General features: G+C 36.2%; 1 protein-coding gene across 12 annotated transcripts in view; it reads left to right on the top strand.

Moving 5' to 3' along the window:
- Positions 1-21299, top strand: part of LOC118762594 (zonadhesin-like) — a 110201-nt gene that overhangs the window by 20531 nt on the left and 68371 nt on the right. For 9 of the 12 annotated variants that reach the window (XM_036501395.1, XM_036501392.1, XM_036501391.1 and 6 more), the window contains exons 4-8: positions 2133-2168; positions 6381-6395; positions 6937-6942; positions 18336-18902; positions 19926-19946. In XM_036501395.1, the coding sequence (XP_036357288.1) occupies positions 2133-2168; positions 6381-6395; positions 6937-6942; positions 18336-18902; positions 19926-19946 (645 nt within the window). The remainder of the gene's footprint in view (positions 1-2132; positions 2169-6380; positions 6396-6936; positions 6943-18335; positions 18903-19925; positions 19947-21299) is intronic. The other 3 variants (XM_036501387.1, XM_036501394.1, XM_036501397.1) reach the window with 3 other exon arrangements.

Below are 21299 nucleotides of genomic sequence, written 5' to 3'. Positions count from 1 at the left end.
AAGTACATACATTTAATTTAACAAGTGTTTAACTTAAATATAGGTATTATATAAATTATAAGTTAGGTGAAGAGTGAAAATATAAGCGGCCGCTATATGATGGGTTGAGACAGAAGAATAAAATAAGTTAAATATACTAGTTTATTTCAGCTTATACCATAACCGAACTATGTTTCAGGGAAAGTAATGTGTAAAAGGAATATACAGAGGTACTTATTTTTAATGCACTGAGATTTGTACTAAAATCTAAAGGTCTTAAATAATTTTAAAACGCAATAGTAGAACTCTTTATGTTGTCTGTTTAGTAATTGTGTTCAGTGACATATATATGTATGTATATATGTATGTACGTATGTATGTATGTACGTATGTATGTATGTATATATGTATGTATGTATGTATGTATGTATGTATGTATGTATGTATGTATGTATGTATGTATGTAAACAAATGAATAATAACAGACGAGGGATAATTGTCAGCTCTTTACAGATGTTTCTTGCGCATATTTTACTAGAAAAATAGACCATTACTTCATTATAATAAACCGTAATCATCATATGAAACGTAACTTTGCAAATAAAAGAATAGTCCAAGAATACAGCAGGCAAGTAATTGAAGTCTGTCGAGGTTGACTATGAAATGGGAGAATGACAAACAAAATTGGCCGTTGAAGGTAGGGGTTGGGGTTAGGTTAAGAACATAGATTGCATTGTGTATTATGAACCCAACTCCATCCCCTAATGTCAACAACAGGAAATTTTGTTGGCCATTCTTCCATTTCATAGCCTCGATAGACTTTAGCCACGTCCCTGCTGTATTCTTGGGATATTATTTTGCTTGTAAAATTAAGTTTCCTCTGATGATTGCAGTTTTTTTAAATGAAGTAATGTTTTCATACTTCTATTAAAAATGCGTAAGAAACAGTTGTAATGAGGTGACAGTTATCCATCGTCTGTTATTATTCATTTGATTATAATACACCCAGGGGATTTACGACTTGTCGGACATCCTAGATTATACCAACAACGTACTATTCATGCTTTGGACTGGCTCCTAGGTGATAAATACTTATAGGGCTGTTTTTCTCTGAGTTCACAACCGAAATATCTTATTTGATACTTACCAACCAGAGGCCAGAACCACAAATTTATTCAACCCTACCTAGTGCATATCTTTTCAAGTGCCTGATTCCATATGAATCCTTATTTTACTATATATATATATATATATATATATATATACGCGCACACACACACACACACATGTATATTTATATGTATGGATGGATGTAAGCAAATTATATCCAAAGTTAAAGTTTAGATACGCGACTTTAAAATGTAGTATCCATGCCTTGTTTTGTTTATGTCCTCAGTTGTGTGCCTTGAGAGCATGTTCACCACTTACGGTTACCGCATGCCATCTGCAGTTGTGCACTTTCGTCACAGGACCTACGTAAGGAATTCCTCGGTGCACGCTTTAGTAATTCTGCACTCTTACATAACACTTTAATGATATGGTAATACAACCAAAAACATTTGGCCTGAAATGTTTATTTTCTAAAAAAAAAAAAGATGTACTTGCAAGTATATATTTAGAAGTAGATATATTCGCAAGCATATATTTAAGAGTAGATATGCAAATATTTAATAGCAACTGCCATTAAATATTTGCACGCAACTTATCTTTATACATACGCGTGTGTGAGTATATGTTAGATAGAGAAATTGCGTTGTACGCACAGGTAGTCAGATAATTCTGTGCGTGAAGTTAAACGTGAATAAAGACGACTGGCTAGTTATATTCAACTCAAATGGCTTAAATTTCATAATATGGCTTTATGGTTTTCAATTTATTGTTGTCTAAGTTAAATTCTTAAATGCATGATTAATCTTAGAACAGATAATTTCAGTAAAGCGAGTTTACGAGCAAATCTCAATTCACGTACAATGCCATTTATGTTGAACACTTTATGCTCATTGTAAGCTAAATGAGTCTGAAATTTTCTAACAACTCGCTGATTTAAAAACAAGGATTTTCTCCTGATCTTAAAACAATATTGATTAGTAATGAAAAATATTTTAAGGAAATGTCTAAATAACATTTTCATTTCTCTACTTTTATCTTGACAGAAAAACCAGATATTTTTCCGATAAAGCCAGGAAAAAGTAAGTAACTGTATTTACTTTGTCTACCTATCTATTTATCTATTTAAGTATCTATATTTCATCTATCTGTCTGCTGTTTGTTTGCCTGTCCGTCTAAAGCCATTCATCAATCATGAGTGTCTATCAACTTTTCAGTCATGACATTGCTATTATATACAAAAATCAAACCACCTGGAGTGTGGGTTTTTACTTTCAGTCTCTTAAAGGCAACCGTAAGGCAAAGAGCCTAATTTCCCACATCAACGAGAAAGAGGGCTTTTATTCGTTGATAAAGTGTAGCTGTTGTCTTCAACAACAGTCAATATTTATGGTGTCTGTGAAGGAATCCCTTTCCCTACCCCAACAGTACTATATTTTCGACTTACATGTTTAGGTGCTACGTCAGCTTTAGGTTCTTTTTGCCGACAGTTTCGAAATTTTAATGATTTCTAGGAAACACAGTATTCGGTTATGCAACCATAATATACTCCAAGTATATTAAACATTTTTATAAGTCAATACCATGTTCTACTGTGATAGCAGTATTCTTACATCACTTGTTAAGTTTATCCCTATAGATTTTTTATAGAAATTATAGCCAGTACTGATTGTGATACAACGTTTCGTATCCAAGACACCTGATGTATAGCGAAATTCAAGCGTCCAGCGATTTTTTTCTATGTTATGTGTGTGAATATTTGCTGGAAGTCGAACGTACTGGTCTCTAAATTTTGTCGACTGTTTTGGGGCTGAGTTTTGGCCTCCAGTAGTTTCTAGTTGATCTTATGTTCCATTTTATCACATAGTCTTAAGACGATTGCTTGAAAGCGCAGGAAAGACTAAGTGTGTACCAGAAAGAAAGACATTTCTTCTGCTCGGTGTCCCGCTTCTCTGACATTAGCTACAGCTGATAAAGAGGATAGGCTGGGGAGTAACTTCATTGTTTTTGCATTTGCTCTCAAAAATTTGTCCTTCCAGCCTGCTGCAATTTCTGTCTTATCGTCATACAAAAATGAACTTGTATTTCTGGAAGGAGAAACATTTCGGCTTCGTGGCCATTGGCTTCTGGTACTGTGGATAAGGCCATCTTTATTTACTCTCCCAACTATGTCCGATGGTGATCTGAATATAGGAGTTCAGGTGCCTGGTGTTAATATTACCGTCGTTGCTAATAAATACCGCTTTCTTTTTTCATCTACATTTAAGCTACCCAGAACAGGAAGCTCCTATACGTATACCATGCAGAGTTATCTGTCGTGAACGATTAATAAAACTTAATTTCTTTCTGTTATGACACTGAGTTACAAGTTTGGAATAGCTTTGTCGCTTTAGAAGGTTTCTTAAAAGTCATTGTGGTTTAGTAGGTCTTATAGAGCCCCATTCCAATAACATTTTATTTCGTGTCATGTACCGCAAAAGTGGTCGACCATTGTCCTTAGCCGTGGCCCATGAATATTGTCTCCCTTACTTTGCAACACACGTCTATCGGACGTGTTAGGAGTATTGCCTCATCCCGACCTCGGTTGTAAAGACCAGAGACAAGCTATCATACGATCTAATCTTGTCGTTTCAGTCGGCATCGTTCCGCACACTAACCAGAGCCTTTTCTTACTATGCTTTATTAAGTATATATAAGATTTTTCTTTTGGAGGCACAGAGCTATGCCAATTTCTTCCTTACCCTTTTGTTGATGACTTTCTCGAAGAAGAAATCACCATTATTCAGAGCATAGCATTCCCATTTTTCTTTTTACTAAAGAACTATGTGTAGTAGTCTTTTCTGGCTGGTTACGCTAGCAAAGTAGTTTATTAAAATGTTTAGTGATTGCATCTTGTATGTTACAGTGCGAATGTTTGAATTTATGCAAATATGTATGTATGGAAATCTCATTTTACTTCCTTTGAATTTTCTTTTGGGGAAATGTGCTGAATGTATACGTCTCAAACATATCAATGAATAAAAGTTTTACAAATATAATTTAAAGCTAATTGGTAATAAGCCTGTATTTCTTTCAGAATGTCAAATATATTCTCCTCTAAACTAGGTAAATACTACAAAAAGCCTTTTGCTTCTCTTAGCAACAAACCAGATACAAAGATATCTGATTTTGCCACAGAAATACCCATGCATGAAGCAAAGCCAAATAATAACAAGAGCACCAAGAGAGCGCAAACCTCCGCCAAGACAACATCTACATCCTCTCAACGATTAGCTAGAGATAATTTTTTAAATGAGAATATCTGAAATAAACTCGACTGCTCTCACAAACGAGAATCGGACCGCTCACAAAAATTAAGTAAAAATAACAAGAAAAATAATTCAAAATCCATCTTTGTCCGGTATCGGATAGATCCTAAAATCTAATTAGCTTGTGCCAGTCATGAGGCCAAGGATCCCTGAAAGTTTCATCCCAATTCATCTAGCGGTTCTTGAGATATCTTGTCCACGGACAAGCAAACAAACAAACGTGACTGAAAACAATACCTCCGCCTTCGCTAAGACGGAGATAATAATGACCTCAAAGTTTTGGCACACAAAAACAAAAGTTTTTGATCCTGGTCTCAACTGACACCTACTTCATCGTCCCTAAAAAGACGATTGGCAAAGTCGACCGCTCTCTATCACACAAGCACACACACACACACACACACACACACACACACACACACACACACACACACACACACACACACACACACACACACACACACTTTCACACACACACTTTCACACACACGTGCGCGCGCACAGATACAATTAAATCAAATACAGATAAAAATACAAAACGAATAAAGAAATCCCACAACTCTACAATCGGTCATATGACTTGTGGTATTATGGAAACGTCTACTGGTAACTACAGTTGTTGTTCGTTGTACCGTTTCTCTTTCCCACTACCCTGTTTTCCTAACTTACCCGTTACTGTAAGTAGAAAAACGATTAGATGGCACTCACACCCACATATGTAACAGTTAGTATGACTGCTTTGCACTATTGTTTCATTTGCTTTCCGTTCAATATCCACAAAGGGACACAGTTCTAGATTTCTTCTGAATTTTTCAAACATACATATCCATTCGGATATCATCCGGTGACATGTTATTTCAGGTAAAATTTCATACTGAGCCGCAAGGTAACAATGTCCCGGACATTTCCTTTCCCACCAATGAGAAAATATGCGGTACACCCATTCCTGATAACCTGAACTGTACTCGGTTTTAAAATCACAGAACACAATCACATTTGACCTGTCACAGTTGATAAATGAATAGCATCATATGCCTAATTGGAATTGGAGAGCACACTTCTGCAGTAGCAACCCGAGTTAAATCAAGTTTTTGTTCGGGCACAGTAACAACATAAACATGTAAATAAAACCCTCTGCAGACTCTCAATTTACTCGGAAAGAAACAAAAAAACTGGAATCAAAATTAGTAGATTCCCCAATAGGTACAGATGACGTATTTTATGCATTACATATAATTATTACGCACAAAATTATATTGATGGGTCGAAATCCTGAGAAGCAATGATAATTAGATCCGTGACCTGTATCTCATTATTTTCACATCTCGGGACCTCTTGGCGGTGTCCATTCATAACAGTGCCTCGGTTGCCACATTTCTGTCTTGTTAACTGATACATAACTATTACTCGTTGTCTGGTCTATTCTCTGATATTGACTAACCCAATAATTCAAGTCTAAAATATATCCTACGTATGCTCTGGGTTGTATCATAAGTAAGGCTCCTGCGATCTTAAGAGTTTTGAGTTTTTAAATATCAAACTGCCACGCCTCACCCAAACAGTTCATCTGGCAATGTATGTATGTGTGTGTGCGTGATACACGCAACGCGCGCGCACACACACACATATATCTAAAGATGTGTGTATTTAAATTTGGTGGTCGAAGCAGTTCAATAATGTAAACGTTATTAATATTACTCAATGTATGTCTGTTGCCAAATCTCGTGTAGCTGTGATATATCGTATACTAGACATTCTTGTAAAGACGTACTTTTATGAGTCTGATGAGCAACTGCGTAACTGAAACGCATAACTCACACAACATGAATCACTATTAAAATATTGAGGAAACATAGTCAAGTATTCATTATGCAATTATTACAATATTCATAATCTCGAATAGACGAATAGGATCATATATATGTAATACGAAATGTTTAATGACAAGGGACTAATTTATCCTATCCTTTTCATTTCAATTCCCAGAACCACCAGCGCCAAGTAAGTATCTGCCGACTTGTTCCTGCACTAGAGTGAATGAGCGTGTCTATTTATATTTTGATATAATTATCAAAATCTCACAATTATCAGTCCAACCGACTAGATATTATTTACGTGTGTGTGTGCGTACGTGTTTGTGCGTGCGTGCGTGTGTGTGTGTGTGTGTGTGTGTGTGTGTGGTGTGTGTGTGTGCGTGTGTGTGTGTGTGTGCGCGCGCATTTATATATTGGTTATGTATTTACAGATTATACAATACTATACAGGGTATACTATAGCATTCACAAGTATACGGGCTGTGCGTAATCTACAAATACACTACAGAAGCCTGGATCATATGCAAACACTTAAAAACATATGCACATATATATATACACGCTATCATATTATAGTTATATTTATGTAACTTAAGTGATATATTCAAGGAGGAAAATGTGAAACATAATATCCTAAGTACTTTATATAATTCAATTTTTGTATTTATTGTAACAACTAATTTACTTTTTCTTTCCTTTACAAACTTCTTCAACAAAAATGACAACAGTAAAAAGTGAGTATCTGCCTAGCTTCTCTTTAATAATTTTCTCTTTTAATTCGCTTTTTGTTTATGCGTTTCTAGTTCAAAATTCATTCTGCTTCATCACACACAAAATGTACTACTGCTACTACTACTACTACTACTACTACTACTACTACTACTACTACTACTACTACTACTACTAATAATAATAATAATAATAATAATAATAATAATTCTAATACAATTGTCACTACTATAAAGTGGGTTATTGAAGATTACATTTCAGGAAACAATAAAAAAAATTATGTTTATTATAAAGATATAATGCCGTCAGTAACTCTAACACAAAGTGAGGTTATAATACTCTTCCATAAAGTACTGCTTGAGAAATCAACAACAATAACAAAAATAATCCTTTCTACTAAAGGCACAAGGCCTGAAATTCGGAGAGAGAGGACTAGTCACTGGTACATAATTTATCGACCCCGAAAGAAAAAGTCGGCCTTGGCAGAATTTGAACAGAGAAAGGTAGCAACGGGCGAAATACCGCTCGGCATTTCATCCAGCGGCCTAACGATTCTACCCCCAATAATGATGATGATGATGATGATGATGATGATGATAACGCTAATAATAATAATAATAATAATAATAATAATAATAATAATAATAATAATAGTAATAATAATAATGATAATAATAATAATAATAATAATAATAATAATATAATAATAATAATAATAATAATATAATAATAATAATAATAATAAATAAATGCCCTGATAATAATAATAATAAATGCCCTGATAATATAATACCAGACATATAATAATAATATAATACCAGACAGTGGCTCTCATGGCTTCTGATCTTAACTGATTGGAAGTGTTATCATGTACATTGTTTTGTCTTGGTATAAATGATGGGCTACAGCAAATATTCTGCTCAATACCACAGATTTGCTTGTCAGTTGTTTAACCTTAACCACTTGAGCATGTCCCTTAGTTGCTGACGATATGTGAATCTCTGATCACGAACAGAAGTAGTGGGGGAGCATCATAGCCATGTTTTGAGAGGGATTCGTTGGGGTTTGAATAATTCATCTCTGGAAACATGGGTGTTTCGTTCAACATCCTTAAACAACCCTTATTCAGGGACCTTTTGAGCGTGATGGGTTACTTGACCTGAAGAAAATCCTAACTGGGCCCCACCTGCAAGCTAATGTGCTGTTTATCTTGATATGAGATCACCATGTCGCGCACATATGGTTGTGATGCATGTGCCTAGTGTACTCTTATCAGACGGGTAGTCATGACGGGTATACTGGGCTTCGTATATTTTACCCCAGTGTCACTTTGATGGTATGCACTGCTCTCTCACTCAATAATAATAATAATAATAATAATAATAATAATAATAATAATAATAATAATAATAACAATAATAATAATAATAATAATTACAAAAGACCACGTACCAGAAAATTGAACCAAATTCTGATTGAAAAATCGGCTACTGGATCAAATCTTCCCAACACACAGGAGCTGGACGTACCCCACAACCGGAATATTCCAACAGATGGCCATCCATGCTCGTCACCAAATAATCAAAAGAAAAAGAAGGAAAAATGGTCTAGGGAAGATAATAAAGAAGTTCTTGCGGCCTTCTACCATGCCATATATTTCCCCACAGATAAATCGAGCACTGCACAAACATACTTAAACTGGAGACAGAAACACCCTGAAACAAGACCCTACATAGACAGTAACAAACTTGCCAACGTCAGAAGAAACATTATAAAAAAAATTACTGACTGAAGTTTGAGATTGATCAAGTTAGACAAGCAGTAACGGATAAAATGAACGAAGCTGCAGTTAGAGAGGATAATACAGAGGAAATAATTATAGACCAGCCCAGGGCTGATATAAACGAAGTAAGGATTGAAAGAGTTAGTATAAGTGATAGGCAAAGTGAAATACTCCCTGAACCATTCATAAACACAAATGAACATCAAATAGATAAAGAAAGTCACACAAATATTGACCCAACAGAACTACATGAGCTAAAAAATCAAATCATGATTGAATGGCTGAAAATTAAAGAAACCAGCATGGATGAACGCGATGCACTCTCTAAAATCCGCAACTCTAACCAAAACGTGAAAATAATTGGTAAAATCCGGCTTGCACTTAAGGATATAATTTCAGCTAATGATGTTGATATTACAAATCTCAACCACCTATACTATGCATCTGCGAAAATCTCAACGATCCTATGTGGTGTAAAGATTAGAAAACGGCAACATTCCCACAAAAAGCCTTCTTGGCAAGAGCGTTTGCAACAACAAATTAAACTATTTAGATCTGACATTGAATATTTGAAAAACCTTAAGGTTCACAAGACTACCAAACCTACAAAAACCCCAAAATTAATGAAAAAATATAATATGAAAACTATACTTGATATTGATGCCACCATAGAAACCATCAAACAAAAGGTATCTGCCAAAGCTGCCCGCATAGCGAGGTGTGAAAAGCGTGTTAGATTTTTCAAGGACAACATGTTCAAAAATAACCCCAAAAACTTTTACAGGAAGATAGGAAAAACAGCAGTTACTGTAAGGTCTGTACCATCAAAAGAAGAAGTGCAGGGATTTTGGAATAAAATTTGGGCAGAAGAAAAAACACACAACGAAAAGGCCCCCTGGATTGACAGAATATCTACAGAACGGGACTCCTTAGAAGAGCAAAAGTGGGAGGGTGTCAAGGTAGAAGATATAAGATCTGCTCTCAGGAGGTCAAGCAAATGGAAGTCTCCAGGAAAGGATAAAATTCCTAACTTCTGGCTGAATGCCTTCCCAGAGAGCCATGAACTGCTAACAGAACTGTACAATGATGTTTTGCAACACCCTAGTAGGATGCCTCCTTGGCTAGTTAATGGGTTAATACTCCTGCTTCCAAAAAGTGAAGAAACAAATGAACCAAAAAACTGCTTAACAACTATGTATAAAACGCAAACATCTGTCCTGACGGAATATACTTATAGTTTTTTAACAGACAGCAGCATATTCCCTAAGGAACAGAAAGGATGTAAATGTGGATCCTACGGTTGTAAAGATCAACTACTCATCAATAAGATGATCTTAGAAGATTTTCACAAACGACACAAAAACTTATCAATAGCCTGGATAGACTATAAAAAAGGCTTTTGATAGCCTACCACATAGCTGGATTAAGAAATGCCTGGAAATTTATAAGATAGCACCTACTCTGCGAAAATGTTTGACTGTAAGTATGAGATCATGGAGAACCACACTAACTTTGAACAGTGACAATGAATCCCTAAATGCTGGTGATGTAAAAATTTCATGTGGCATTTTCCAGGGTGACTTTCTGCCTTAATACCTCTCTCAAAACTGCTCAATGACGCGCAGTACGGGTATAAAATGTTTGATAAAAATATAAATCAAATCATTTACATGGATGATTTAAAACGTTTTGCAAAAAATGACCAACAACTCAAGGGCTTACTAGCGATAGTCAAACAATTCAGTGACGACATCAGAATGCAATTTGGCCTCGATAAATGTGCAAAAGCTACCTTTATCATAGGAAAAATTACAGAAACATCTAACGTTAACATTGACCAGCAGAATGTCATAAAAAACTAGACCCAGCGGAGAGCTACAAGTACCTAGGGGTAATTGAAGGGGACGGAATAAGGCATCCAGAGATGAAGGAAAGGATCAGGAGAGAATGTTATCGAAGAGTGAGAGCAATACGCAAGACAGAGCTGAATGCAAGAAACAGGATCGAAGCGATCACTGCATTAGCCATACCAGTCGTGACTTACAGTTTCAATATCGTTAACTGGTCAATTACTGAAATATGTCAGCTTGACAGAAAAATACGAAAACTGTTGACAATGCATAGAATGCACCACCCCAAGGCAGATACAGAACGACTTTATCTGCCAAGAAAAGAGGGAGGCCGTGGTCTTTTACAACTGGCAATAACAATGAAGATTGCTACAATTGTCCTAGACACCTACCTGAAAAAGTCTGAGGATGTTAAAACTTGTCTCAAAACTTGAAAACAAGAAAGCATCATACTCAGTAACAAAACAGGCAAAGGAATATCTAAGTGAATTACGAATACAACAAATTTCGGAATTAGAGATAGTCATACAAGAAACAAGCACAGAAAAAGCTAAGCGCATGAAAACCCGTGCCAAAACTGCGGCCTTAGATATTCTGAATAATAAATGGCAAGAAAAACCTCTCTATGGCAAATACCCAAAGAGAGCGAATAATGCAAATATTGACAAAGCCCTGACCCATCAATGGCTAATGGTTTCTGGCTTAAAATCTGAAACAGAAAGGTTTATCATAGCAGCTCAAGATCAATGCCTACCAACAAGAAACTACCAGGCCAACATATTAAAGAACGGCAGTAGCCCAACATGTCGTGTATGTCGACAACAAAATGAAACCAGTCTTCTAGCGCCTACAGAGTACCTCAACAGGTATGATAGAGCTACACAATATATTCACTGGGTAATTTGCAAAAACCTGGATTTGCCCCATGAAAAAAACTGGTGGGAACACAATCCACCTCCAGTGCTTGAAAATGACCACATCTTACTCCTCTGGAACTTCACCATTCAAACTGACAGGAAGATAGATGCAAACAGGCAAGACGTCATATTGAAGGACTTCAGACAAAGAACATGCCTCCTCATTGATATGACAGTCCCAATCGATATAAACGTGTCTGTCGAGACCTACCAAAAACTGGGAAAATATAAAGATCTTGAAATATAAATCAGCAAAATGTGGAACCTGAAGACTAAAACAATACCTGTTGTCATAGGTGCCCTGGGAATGATAGCGAAAGGGGCTGATTGCTACCTAACTCATTACCAGGAAACCCCAAAATGGCAGAAATTCAAATGATAGTGCTCATGGGAACTGCTCATATCCTACGCAAAATACTCTCTATGTAATCTCAAGGTTTAAAACAAACCTTTTTTTAAAAATTTATTTATTATTCACTAGTACAACAACAAAAAAACCCCAAATATATGGCACACTAGGCATAACAACGACGTGAACTTCCAACCTGTTGTCTCTTGAGGTCTCTGGGTGAGACTTGGAGCCAACTTGTACAAACATAAAGCAAAAGTCAAACATAGAATAATAATAATAATGATAATGATAATGATAATAATAATAATAAATGCCCTGATGCAGTACCAGACAGTGGCTCTCATAATGATAATAATAATCAAAGAACTGAAAACCACAGAGCTCAAAATGGACCACCGACCATACCTCCCAGAAATCAAAATAGACAAAACAACAACATCAATTATAAACAGCATAAACCTAGCCGTCACGGAACTAATAGCCACTGAAACAAAAAGCGATATCACTGAGCTAAATGACTTAGTATACGCAGCAGCCACTGCAGCCACAAAAGAAGCTGGATACTCACTCAAACCCATCCAAACAGGAGTACCACCACTCAAACAAACCCTGTGGATAAATAACATCCAAAACAAAATAAAAAAAATTAGAAAAGATCTGTCGATTCTTAATGAAATCAGTAGACAATCAACGCTACTGAGCAACAAAAAGAAAACAAAAATACTCCGCAAATACAACATCACAGAAAAAGATTTACCTGAGATAAAAGAAAAGCTAAAGCAAGATATCCTTCCCAAGCACAAAGGATCCTCCGTTACGAGAAACACCAACGTTTCTTTGAACAAAATAAACAGTTCAACTCTAACCCCAAAATGTTCTACCAAGAACTTGGCAAAAATAAAATAGAAATCACTGCAGCACCAACGGCAGAAGAAGTGGAAGAATTTTGGAGAGAAATATGGTCGGCGAACGAACAACCAAAAACAAAGGAGCATTACAACAACAAACTCAGCATCTGAGCAACGTTGGACCCCCATAACAACTGAAGAGGTCACCCAGGCACTGCAAAGACTAAGCACCTAAAAGGCACCTGGGCATGACAAGATCCCCAACTTCTGGTTGAAATATCTAACAGGAATGCACAAAAAGCTGGCTGAAAACTTTAACAACATACTGGCAGAGCCAGAGACAATGCCTGAATGGCTCACGAAGGGGAAAACCATCTTAATTCCCAAATCAAACGAGACAGCAAAGCCAGAAAACTACAGGCTTATAACCTGTCTCCCTACTATGTACAAAGCATTTACTGCAGTAATATCACAAAGATTGAACAAGCACCTGGACGAAAACAACCTGTTTCCAGAAGAGCAGAAAGGATGCCACAAAGGCTCATATGGCTGTAAAGATCAACTAATAATCAATAAAGCCATAACTGAAGACATCCACAGAAAAAAGATAGGCCTCAGTATGGCCTGGATCAACTACAAAAAGGCGTTTGATAGCATCCCCCACACATGGATCCTCGAAACACTAGCCATTAACAAAGTTACACCAACAATTATAAGATACATAGGATACTCTATGAATAAATGGCATACAGTGCTACAGCTACAAACAAAAGAGGAACCTTTGAAAACCAAAGTCATCCCCATTAGAAGAGGAATATTCCAGGGAGACACGCTCTCTCCACTCCTTTTCTGCTTGGCACTGTCACCTCTATCGGATATGCTAAACAGAACTGGATGCGGATATAAATGTTACGGCAAAACGATCAGCCACCTTTTATATATGGATGACCTAAAACTATACGCTACAAATGACAAACAGCTGGAAGCACTACTAAAGACAGTTCATGGATTTACCAAAGAAATAGATATGAAATTTGGATTAGAGAAATGCGCCAAAGTAACCCTGAAAAGAGGAAAACTAGTTAAGAGTAGCCATATCACAGTAGATAAAACCAATGAAATAAAAGAATTAGACCAAAGCCAAACTTACAAATACTTAGGAATCCATGAACTAGATAAGACACAACACACACAAATGAAAAAGAAAATAAAAAAAGAATATTATAGACGAGTTAGATCAATACTGAAAACAGAGCTTAATGCTAAAAACAAGATAATAGGTATCAACACTTTAGCCGTCCCAGTTATAAGTTACAGCTACAATATCCTTAACTGGACACTAAATGAACTGACCAAAATAGATAGGAAAACAAGAAAAATAATGACAGGATCTAGGATGCATCACCCAAAATCTGACATAGAAAGGCTATATATACAACGTATAGAAGGTGGTAGAGGCCTTATACAGCTGGAAAACTATTATAAAATAACCACCATAGGACTGCAAAAATATCTACTTCAGAAGGAAGGAAAACTGATGCAAATAGCGGCAAAACACGAGCAAAACAAAAAACTGTTCTCAGTATTTAAGGAAGCTGACAAATACAAACAAGAAATCATACCACCTAACAAATATGAAGAAGAAGAAGAAGAAGAAGATGAAGAAACAACAAAAACTATAAAACAAATGAAATCCAAACTAAAAATAGAACAGCAATGAACCATGATCAAACGATGGCAAGAAAAGCCCCTTCATGGCAAATACTGGACTAAACTAAATGCAAAAGAAATAGACAAAGAAAGATCCCAGCAATGGTTGAGAAGCTCAGGACTCAAAGCAGAGACAGAAGGATTTTTAATTGCAGCACAAGACCAAAGCCTCCCCACCAGAAATTACCAAAAACATGTAATGAAAAGAAATATAACAAGTAACTGCAGAATATGTGATGGACAAGAAACAATAAATCATATTATCTCTGGCTGCCCAGTCCTGGCTAAGACGGAATATATTCACAGGCACGAGAGAGTTGGGACCTATATACACTGAAAGCTATGCCAGCATTATGAAATAACAACAGAAAAAAGATGGTATAAGCACACACCAGAAAAGGTCATAGAAAACGAGAAAGCAACCATACCCTGGGATATGCCAATACACACAGATAGAGAAATTAAGGCCAACAGAACATATATAGTTGTCAGAGATCATGAAGAAAATAAATGTTTTCTAATTGATGTATCAATACCAGCAGATGACAACGTGTCTCTAAAAGAAATAGAGAAACTTTCAAAATACAAAGACCTGGAAATAGAGGTAACCAGAATGTGGAATCTAAAAACAGAAATAATTCCTATCATAATAGGCATGATAAAATAATATTCAGACAAATACATAACAAAAACACCAGGACTTACAAACACATATAACATACAGAAAATTGCACTACTAGGCACTGCACACATCCTACGCAGAACACTTTCCATACAGTAACCATCAGAGCATCACAACAAATCACAGCACATACCCAAGGCATACATAGCTGCGCTCGGTAGCGAAGTGAAAGCACGCTATAAAAAATATACTACTGAATAATAATAATAATAATAATAATAATAATAATAATAATAATAATAATAATAATAATAATAATAATAATAATATTGATAATAATAATAATGATAATGATAATGATGATAATAATATGTACCCCATAAAACATGACAAACTAGGGCAGTACATCCACTGGAATTCTTGTAAATACTACAAAATAAAATCCCATGATAAGGGGTACAGGCACTATCCAATGTAGTAAATGGTGAGGCTCAAAATCCATTGGAACTTCCCAATACATAACGATAAAAAAATGACTCCAATGGGCCTGACATTGTGATCAAGGACTCCAACAGAGGAACTTGTCTGGTAATAGATATGTCTGTGCCACAAGATCAAAATGTCTCAAGAAAGGAATGCAAAAAGCGTTTTCACTATAAAGATCTGCAAATTGAAATCGCAAAACTGTGGATGCTTAGTACTACGATGATACCAGTAGTAACTGGTGCGATGGGAATGATAAAGAAGGGAGCTGGGAAGTATATTAAGCAACTCATTGGTAACTACGATCTCCGTGAACTACAAAAGATAACCTTGATAGCTACAGCCCATATACTACGGAAAGCACAATGTGGTGATAATTGTAGCATGCATAGCAAAACAAAAGTGACCTTGCTACTGTTGGCCTCCGGAGGATGCCCGGTACTAAGACAGCTGAAATAAAATTATAATGAAAGGAAACCATAAATGATAATAATAATAATATGCTAAATGGTTGAAGGACCCAAGGTCGGAAAAATATGAAGTGAAACACAGCAATAATAGAATATCGAACAGTAACCGAACAGACAACAAAGATTCCAAACTGGAAATGCCCAGGACCAGATGGGGTACAAGGATAATGGCTGAAACATTTCCAAAGAATAGCCACGCAAATGGATAAAATGATCACCAACGGTATACAAATCTCAAAGTGGGTGACCACAAGCAAAGCAGCTCTTTGCCAAAAGGATCCCAGCAAAAGCAATGTAGTGAATAATTGCCGGCTTATCACCTGCCTGCCCCTGATATGGAAGCTGATGACAAGTATAATATATAATTATGTGTATATCTTCCTGGAAATGAATGATAAACTGCCAGTCGAACAGAAAGGGTTCAGAAGGAAAAGCCGAGGGACAGCTTCTGATAAACAGAATGGTACTGAACGACTGCAACAAAAGTCTTGCTAATCTAGGCAAGGCGAGGATCGATTATAAGAAAGCATATGATATGGTCCCCCATTCCTGGATTTTAGAAAGTCTAGAGCATATCAAATTTTATTAAGAGATCAATGAAAAACTGGAATACAGAGTTAACTTCATGTGGAAAGTACTTTTGGTGAGGGTTAACCTAATAGAGGCATATTTCAAGGATATAGTCTATCTCCGTTACTGTTTGTGATTTGTATGATACCTCTCACACAGATACTACGGAAAGTGACATCGGGATACACATTCAAAAGTGGAGGAAAACTAAATCATCTGTTATATATGGATGATGTAAAGACCTTTGAAAAGACCGAACGTGAAATAAATGGCCTAGTTTCAACTATACGGATATTCAGTTAGGATATCAGAATGAAATTTAGGACTAAAAATTGTGATATGCTTATAATACAAAGAGGCAGATTAGGGTCGTCTGATGGTATAGTGCTACCCAACAGCGAAAAGACCAAGGACATTAAAACTAATGGATATAAATATCTGGGGATTTTAGAATGTGAAAAGATCAAGGAAAGTGAAATGAAAGAAAGCTTTAGGCGAAAATAGCTCAGAAGAACCACGTTAATTATGGGAGGTTGATTCAATGGAAAAAAACAACGCCAAGGCATTGAACACATGGGCTGTTTCCTTAATGCGATACAGCGCAGGTGTTCTTAGGTGGACAAATAACGAGCTTGAGGAAATGGACAAGAAAACTAGAAAAGTGATGACAGTTAACAAGGGGCTACACCTGAAAGCAATACTTACAGACTCTATGTGCCTAGAAACAGAAGTGGAAGAGGTCTCAGAGGATGCAAGATCTGTGTTGTCAACGGGAAGAACAGTCTGGGATGGTACATCAAAAAACAAAGTGAATCTTTGCTCGCCGCTGTTAGAATTAACAATATAATACCTACCAAAAATAAGATGTACCTACAAGCATTTAAGAAAGAAGAAGAAAGAGTAAACAACTGCAAGATGAAACCACTGCATGGGAAATTCATCAAAGAAATTGAATGAAAAGACCAGACCAACACTTGGGGATAGCTAAGAAAAAGTTATCTGAAAGGATGCACTGAGGCATTTATATGCAGCGCCAAGGAATAAGCTCTGAGAACCAATTACACCAGGTTCCAAATAAATAAGTGTAGTGGATCACCCCTTTTTAGGATGTGTGGCAATAAAAATGAAACAATCTTATAAATTTTGAGTGAGTGTATGAAGCTAGCCCAAAAGTATTACGAAAGGAGGCACGATAACGTGGCTAGGTTCATCCACTAGAGGCTATGTGAAAGATACTGCCTGAAAAGAGTACGGAAATGGTACGATCAATAACCAGAAGGAGCAACCGAGAACAAGATATATCACCGCCAACATAGAGTGGTATGGTTTGGTAGTAATCACTATGTTTTGTATAATTATTATAAGTACATATATAGTTGAATGCAGTTACTATATCAGCCTTTCCATAACTAAGCCAGCTGACTATTAAGGATGTGATAACCGGAAAGAGATATTAAAGTGGTCCTTGGTTGGAATTCATTTCTACATTTCTAGCTACGTAGAGTGGTGTAACCTGAAATGAAATGTTTACACAAGAACGGAACACTCCACGCAGTCCAGTAATGCAATACATTATATTCGTACAATCCCTCTACTGGCAAAGAACCTTCATAACCATACTAATTGCAAAGATAGTCAGTGCTATATATATGTTTTAGTAATTCATCTTCTCAAAAATACTAATAAAATAAATACACCATTACATGCAATTTCAAATTGAAAATCTCAAAATGCTGTCCGTTACACTAATCTTCGAATAACTCAGACATCAAATATTGATCTTTCTTTTGTAGGTTGTGATAAGGCAGTTGCTGATGTTATGCTCGTCTTGGATGATTCTGGTAGTGTTGGATCAACGAACTTCAAGAAAGTGAAAAGATTTGCACAAAATATAGTGAAATCCTTTAACATTGGTAGAAACAAAATTCGCGTGGGAGCCATTACATTCAGCGGGAAGGTCAAACTGCAATTTAAGATGAATAAGTATTATAACAAGAGGAGGTTGCTCAGGGCAATCAGCAGAATAAAGTACAAACACGGAAGTACGAATACAAATAGAGCTCTTGACTACTTGAGGACACGGTCATTCAGACGAGGAGCAGGAGATAGAAAAGGTGTCCCGAATATTGCTATCGTTCTAACTGATGGCAAAGCCAACAGTCTCAGTAAAACTAAAATCGCAGCATTGAAATTACGAAAAACAGGCGCCATTGTGTTTGCTATTGGTGTTGGCAAAGGAATTAAACGGTCTGAATTGAACGTTATTGGTAGCTCACCACGCCGAAATTATGTGTTTTCAGTTAGAAACTTTAATGCTCTTATGTCCATCGCGAAGCAATTAATTAAAAGAACTTGTAATGGTATGTATATAATTTTGTAACTACTCATTGTAAAATTTATTGCACTAGGATAGACTTCATAATTTTCCATGGTTCTGAAAATGTCGGAGATTGCGAGGCAGTGTTAGTGTCAGAACAGTTTTAGTTTCAGAATCACGTTGTAACGGAAGACTAGATATGTATTATTGAATTAGTATATAATTAAAATGTAATAAATTATTGAATAGTAAAATAATGCCTAATCGTGTTGAAAAGGGATTAAAACGTACTTTGATGCCGTGTTAGGAAGTGCAATGAATTCATATTTTTACATTAATATAATATATTCAAAAGATGATAATGTTTTCCATTTTCAAACTTAAAACAGTGTGCTGCTTTATCGGCCGACGGCAGTGAATGACACGATTCTCAGTACTATAGATTCAGATTTTAAGACATTTTAATAGGTTATCAATAAATGTTTCTCTCTTATATAGCTATTGATCGTTTAAATAAATATGGAAATCCTCGATATTTGAAACAACAAATACACATAAATATTGTTGCATACTAACATTTTTCCTGAGACCAATTTCATGACCAGAGCACATGGCTAACGATATGAATGTACTCAGTTATTTAATTTATTATACAGATAATCACGTGAAATCATTCTAATATGTATTCTGATGTCAGAAATTATATTCAATGTATCACACTTGGAAGATTATCATAGCTCTACACGTTTATCAGTTTCTGCACACATACATATATACATAATTTCATTCACAGTTATATTAATACATATATCTTAGAACATCAAGTCTATGTATGTTAAGTAATAAAATGTATATGAACATTTCTAAAACATTTTAAACAAAAATTACGTGTGTGAAACGCACGACACAATCAGTATAATCATTATTAGAATATTGAGGAAACGTATTCAAGTATTCATTATGCAATTATTAAAACATTCATTATCTCGAATAGGTATGTATATTTGTAATACGAAATATTTATGACAAGGAACTATATTATCTTATTTTTACTTTTCAATTCAAGTTCCAGTATTACCAGTGCCAAGTAAGTATCCGCCGACTATTTATTGTACTATCAGTGAATGAGTGTTTCTATTTGGTTGTGAAGAAAGTTCTTGTGGAATTTTTAATTTTGGTTTTAAATGATTTATTTTCAAATTAATTTTCATTACATTACCTTGACTTTATATATCATTTTAAAGCCCGGTTATCGCACTATCTAATCTTTTTGAATAATTAGACCATTTTTTCCGGAACGTTGAATACAACATGGACAAAAAGCAAATTCGCACAATTTTCTTATTCCAGTTCAAGCTAGGCCGAAAACCTGCCGAACACGCTCTTGATATCAACGATGCGTTTAGCCCAGGAACCACTAATGAACGTACAGTACAATAGTGGTTCAAGAAATTTCTTAGCGGTGACGAGAGTCTTCAAGATGATAAGCGTAGTAGTCGGCCATCCAATGTTAGCAACGATACACTAGGAGCCTTAGCCGAAGCCAATCCACGCACAACTGTTCGAGAGCTGGCTTCTGAATTAGATGTAACGTACACGACAATTTCCAACCACTTGAAAGATACTAGAAAAACAAAAGTACATGAGAAATGGGTACCGCACGAATTGAACGACAATTCAAAACATAAAATGCCGTTTTGAAGTGTCATCTTCCATTTTTTACGCAACAAGAACGATCCGTTTCTCGACCGGATTGTGACTTGGGATGGAAAGTGAATTCTTTACGACAACCGTCGACGCTCAGCTCAGTAGCTGGACGCCGACGAAGCTCCACAGTACTTCCCGAAGCCAAAGTTGCACGAAAAGAAGGCCATGGTGACTGTATGGTGGTCTGCAGCCGGTCTCATCCATCACAGCTTTTTGGATCCAGGCGAAACCATTACGGCGGAGAAATATTGTGTGCAAATGGATGAAATGCATAAGAAACTCCAACAACAACAGCCAGTATTGGTCAATAGAAAAGAACCAATTCTTCTCTACGACAACGCTCGACCGCACGTCGTGCAACTGACACTGCAGTAGTTGAACGAATGGGGCTACGAAACTCTGCCTCATCTGCCATACTCGCCACACCTCTCACCTACCGGCTACCACATTTTCAAGCGTCTCGACAACTTCCTGCATCAGAAATGCTTAAAAAACGAAGACGATGCCAAACACACCTTCAACGACTTCATCGCCACTAGAATGCAGGATTTTTACGCTACTGGCATAACTAAAAGTGTGTTGATTCTGATGGTGTTATTTCGATTAAAAAAGTTTTGTTTGAGCCGAGATATGTGCATCTGAAATTAAAGGTTAAAAACCGCAAGGACTTTCTTGACCACTTAATCTTTAATTTTTGATGTGTCACAAAATTATCTGACCAGTTAAATAGATA

This window comes from Octopus sinensis, linkage group LG3 (genome assembly GCF_006345805.1).
Source record: "Octopus sinensis linkage group LG3, ASM634580v1, whole genome shotgun sequence".
NCBI classification, from domain to species: Eukaryota; Metazoa; Mollusca; class Cephalopoda; order Octopoda; family Octopodidae; genus Octopus; species Octopus sinensis.
This window is presented reverse-complemented; position numbering and strand designations above follow the sequence as displayed.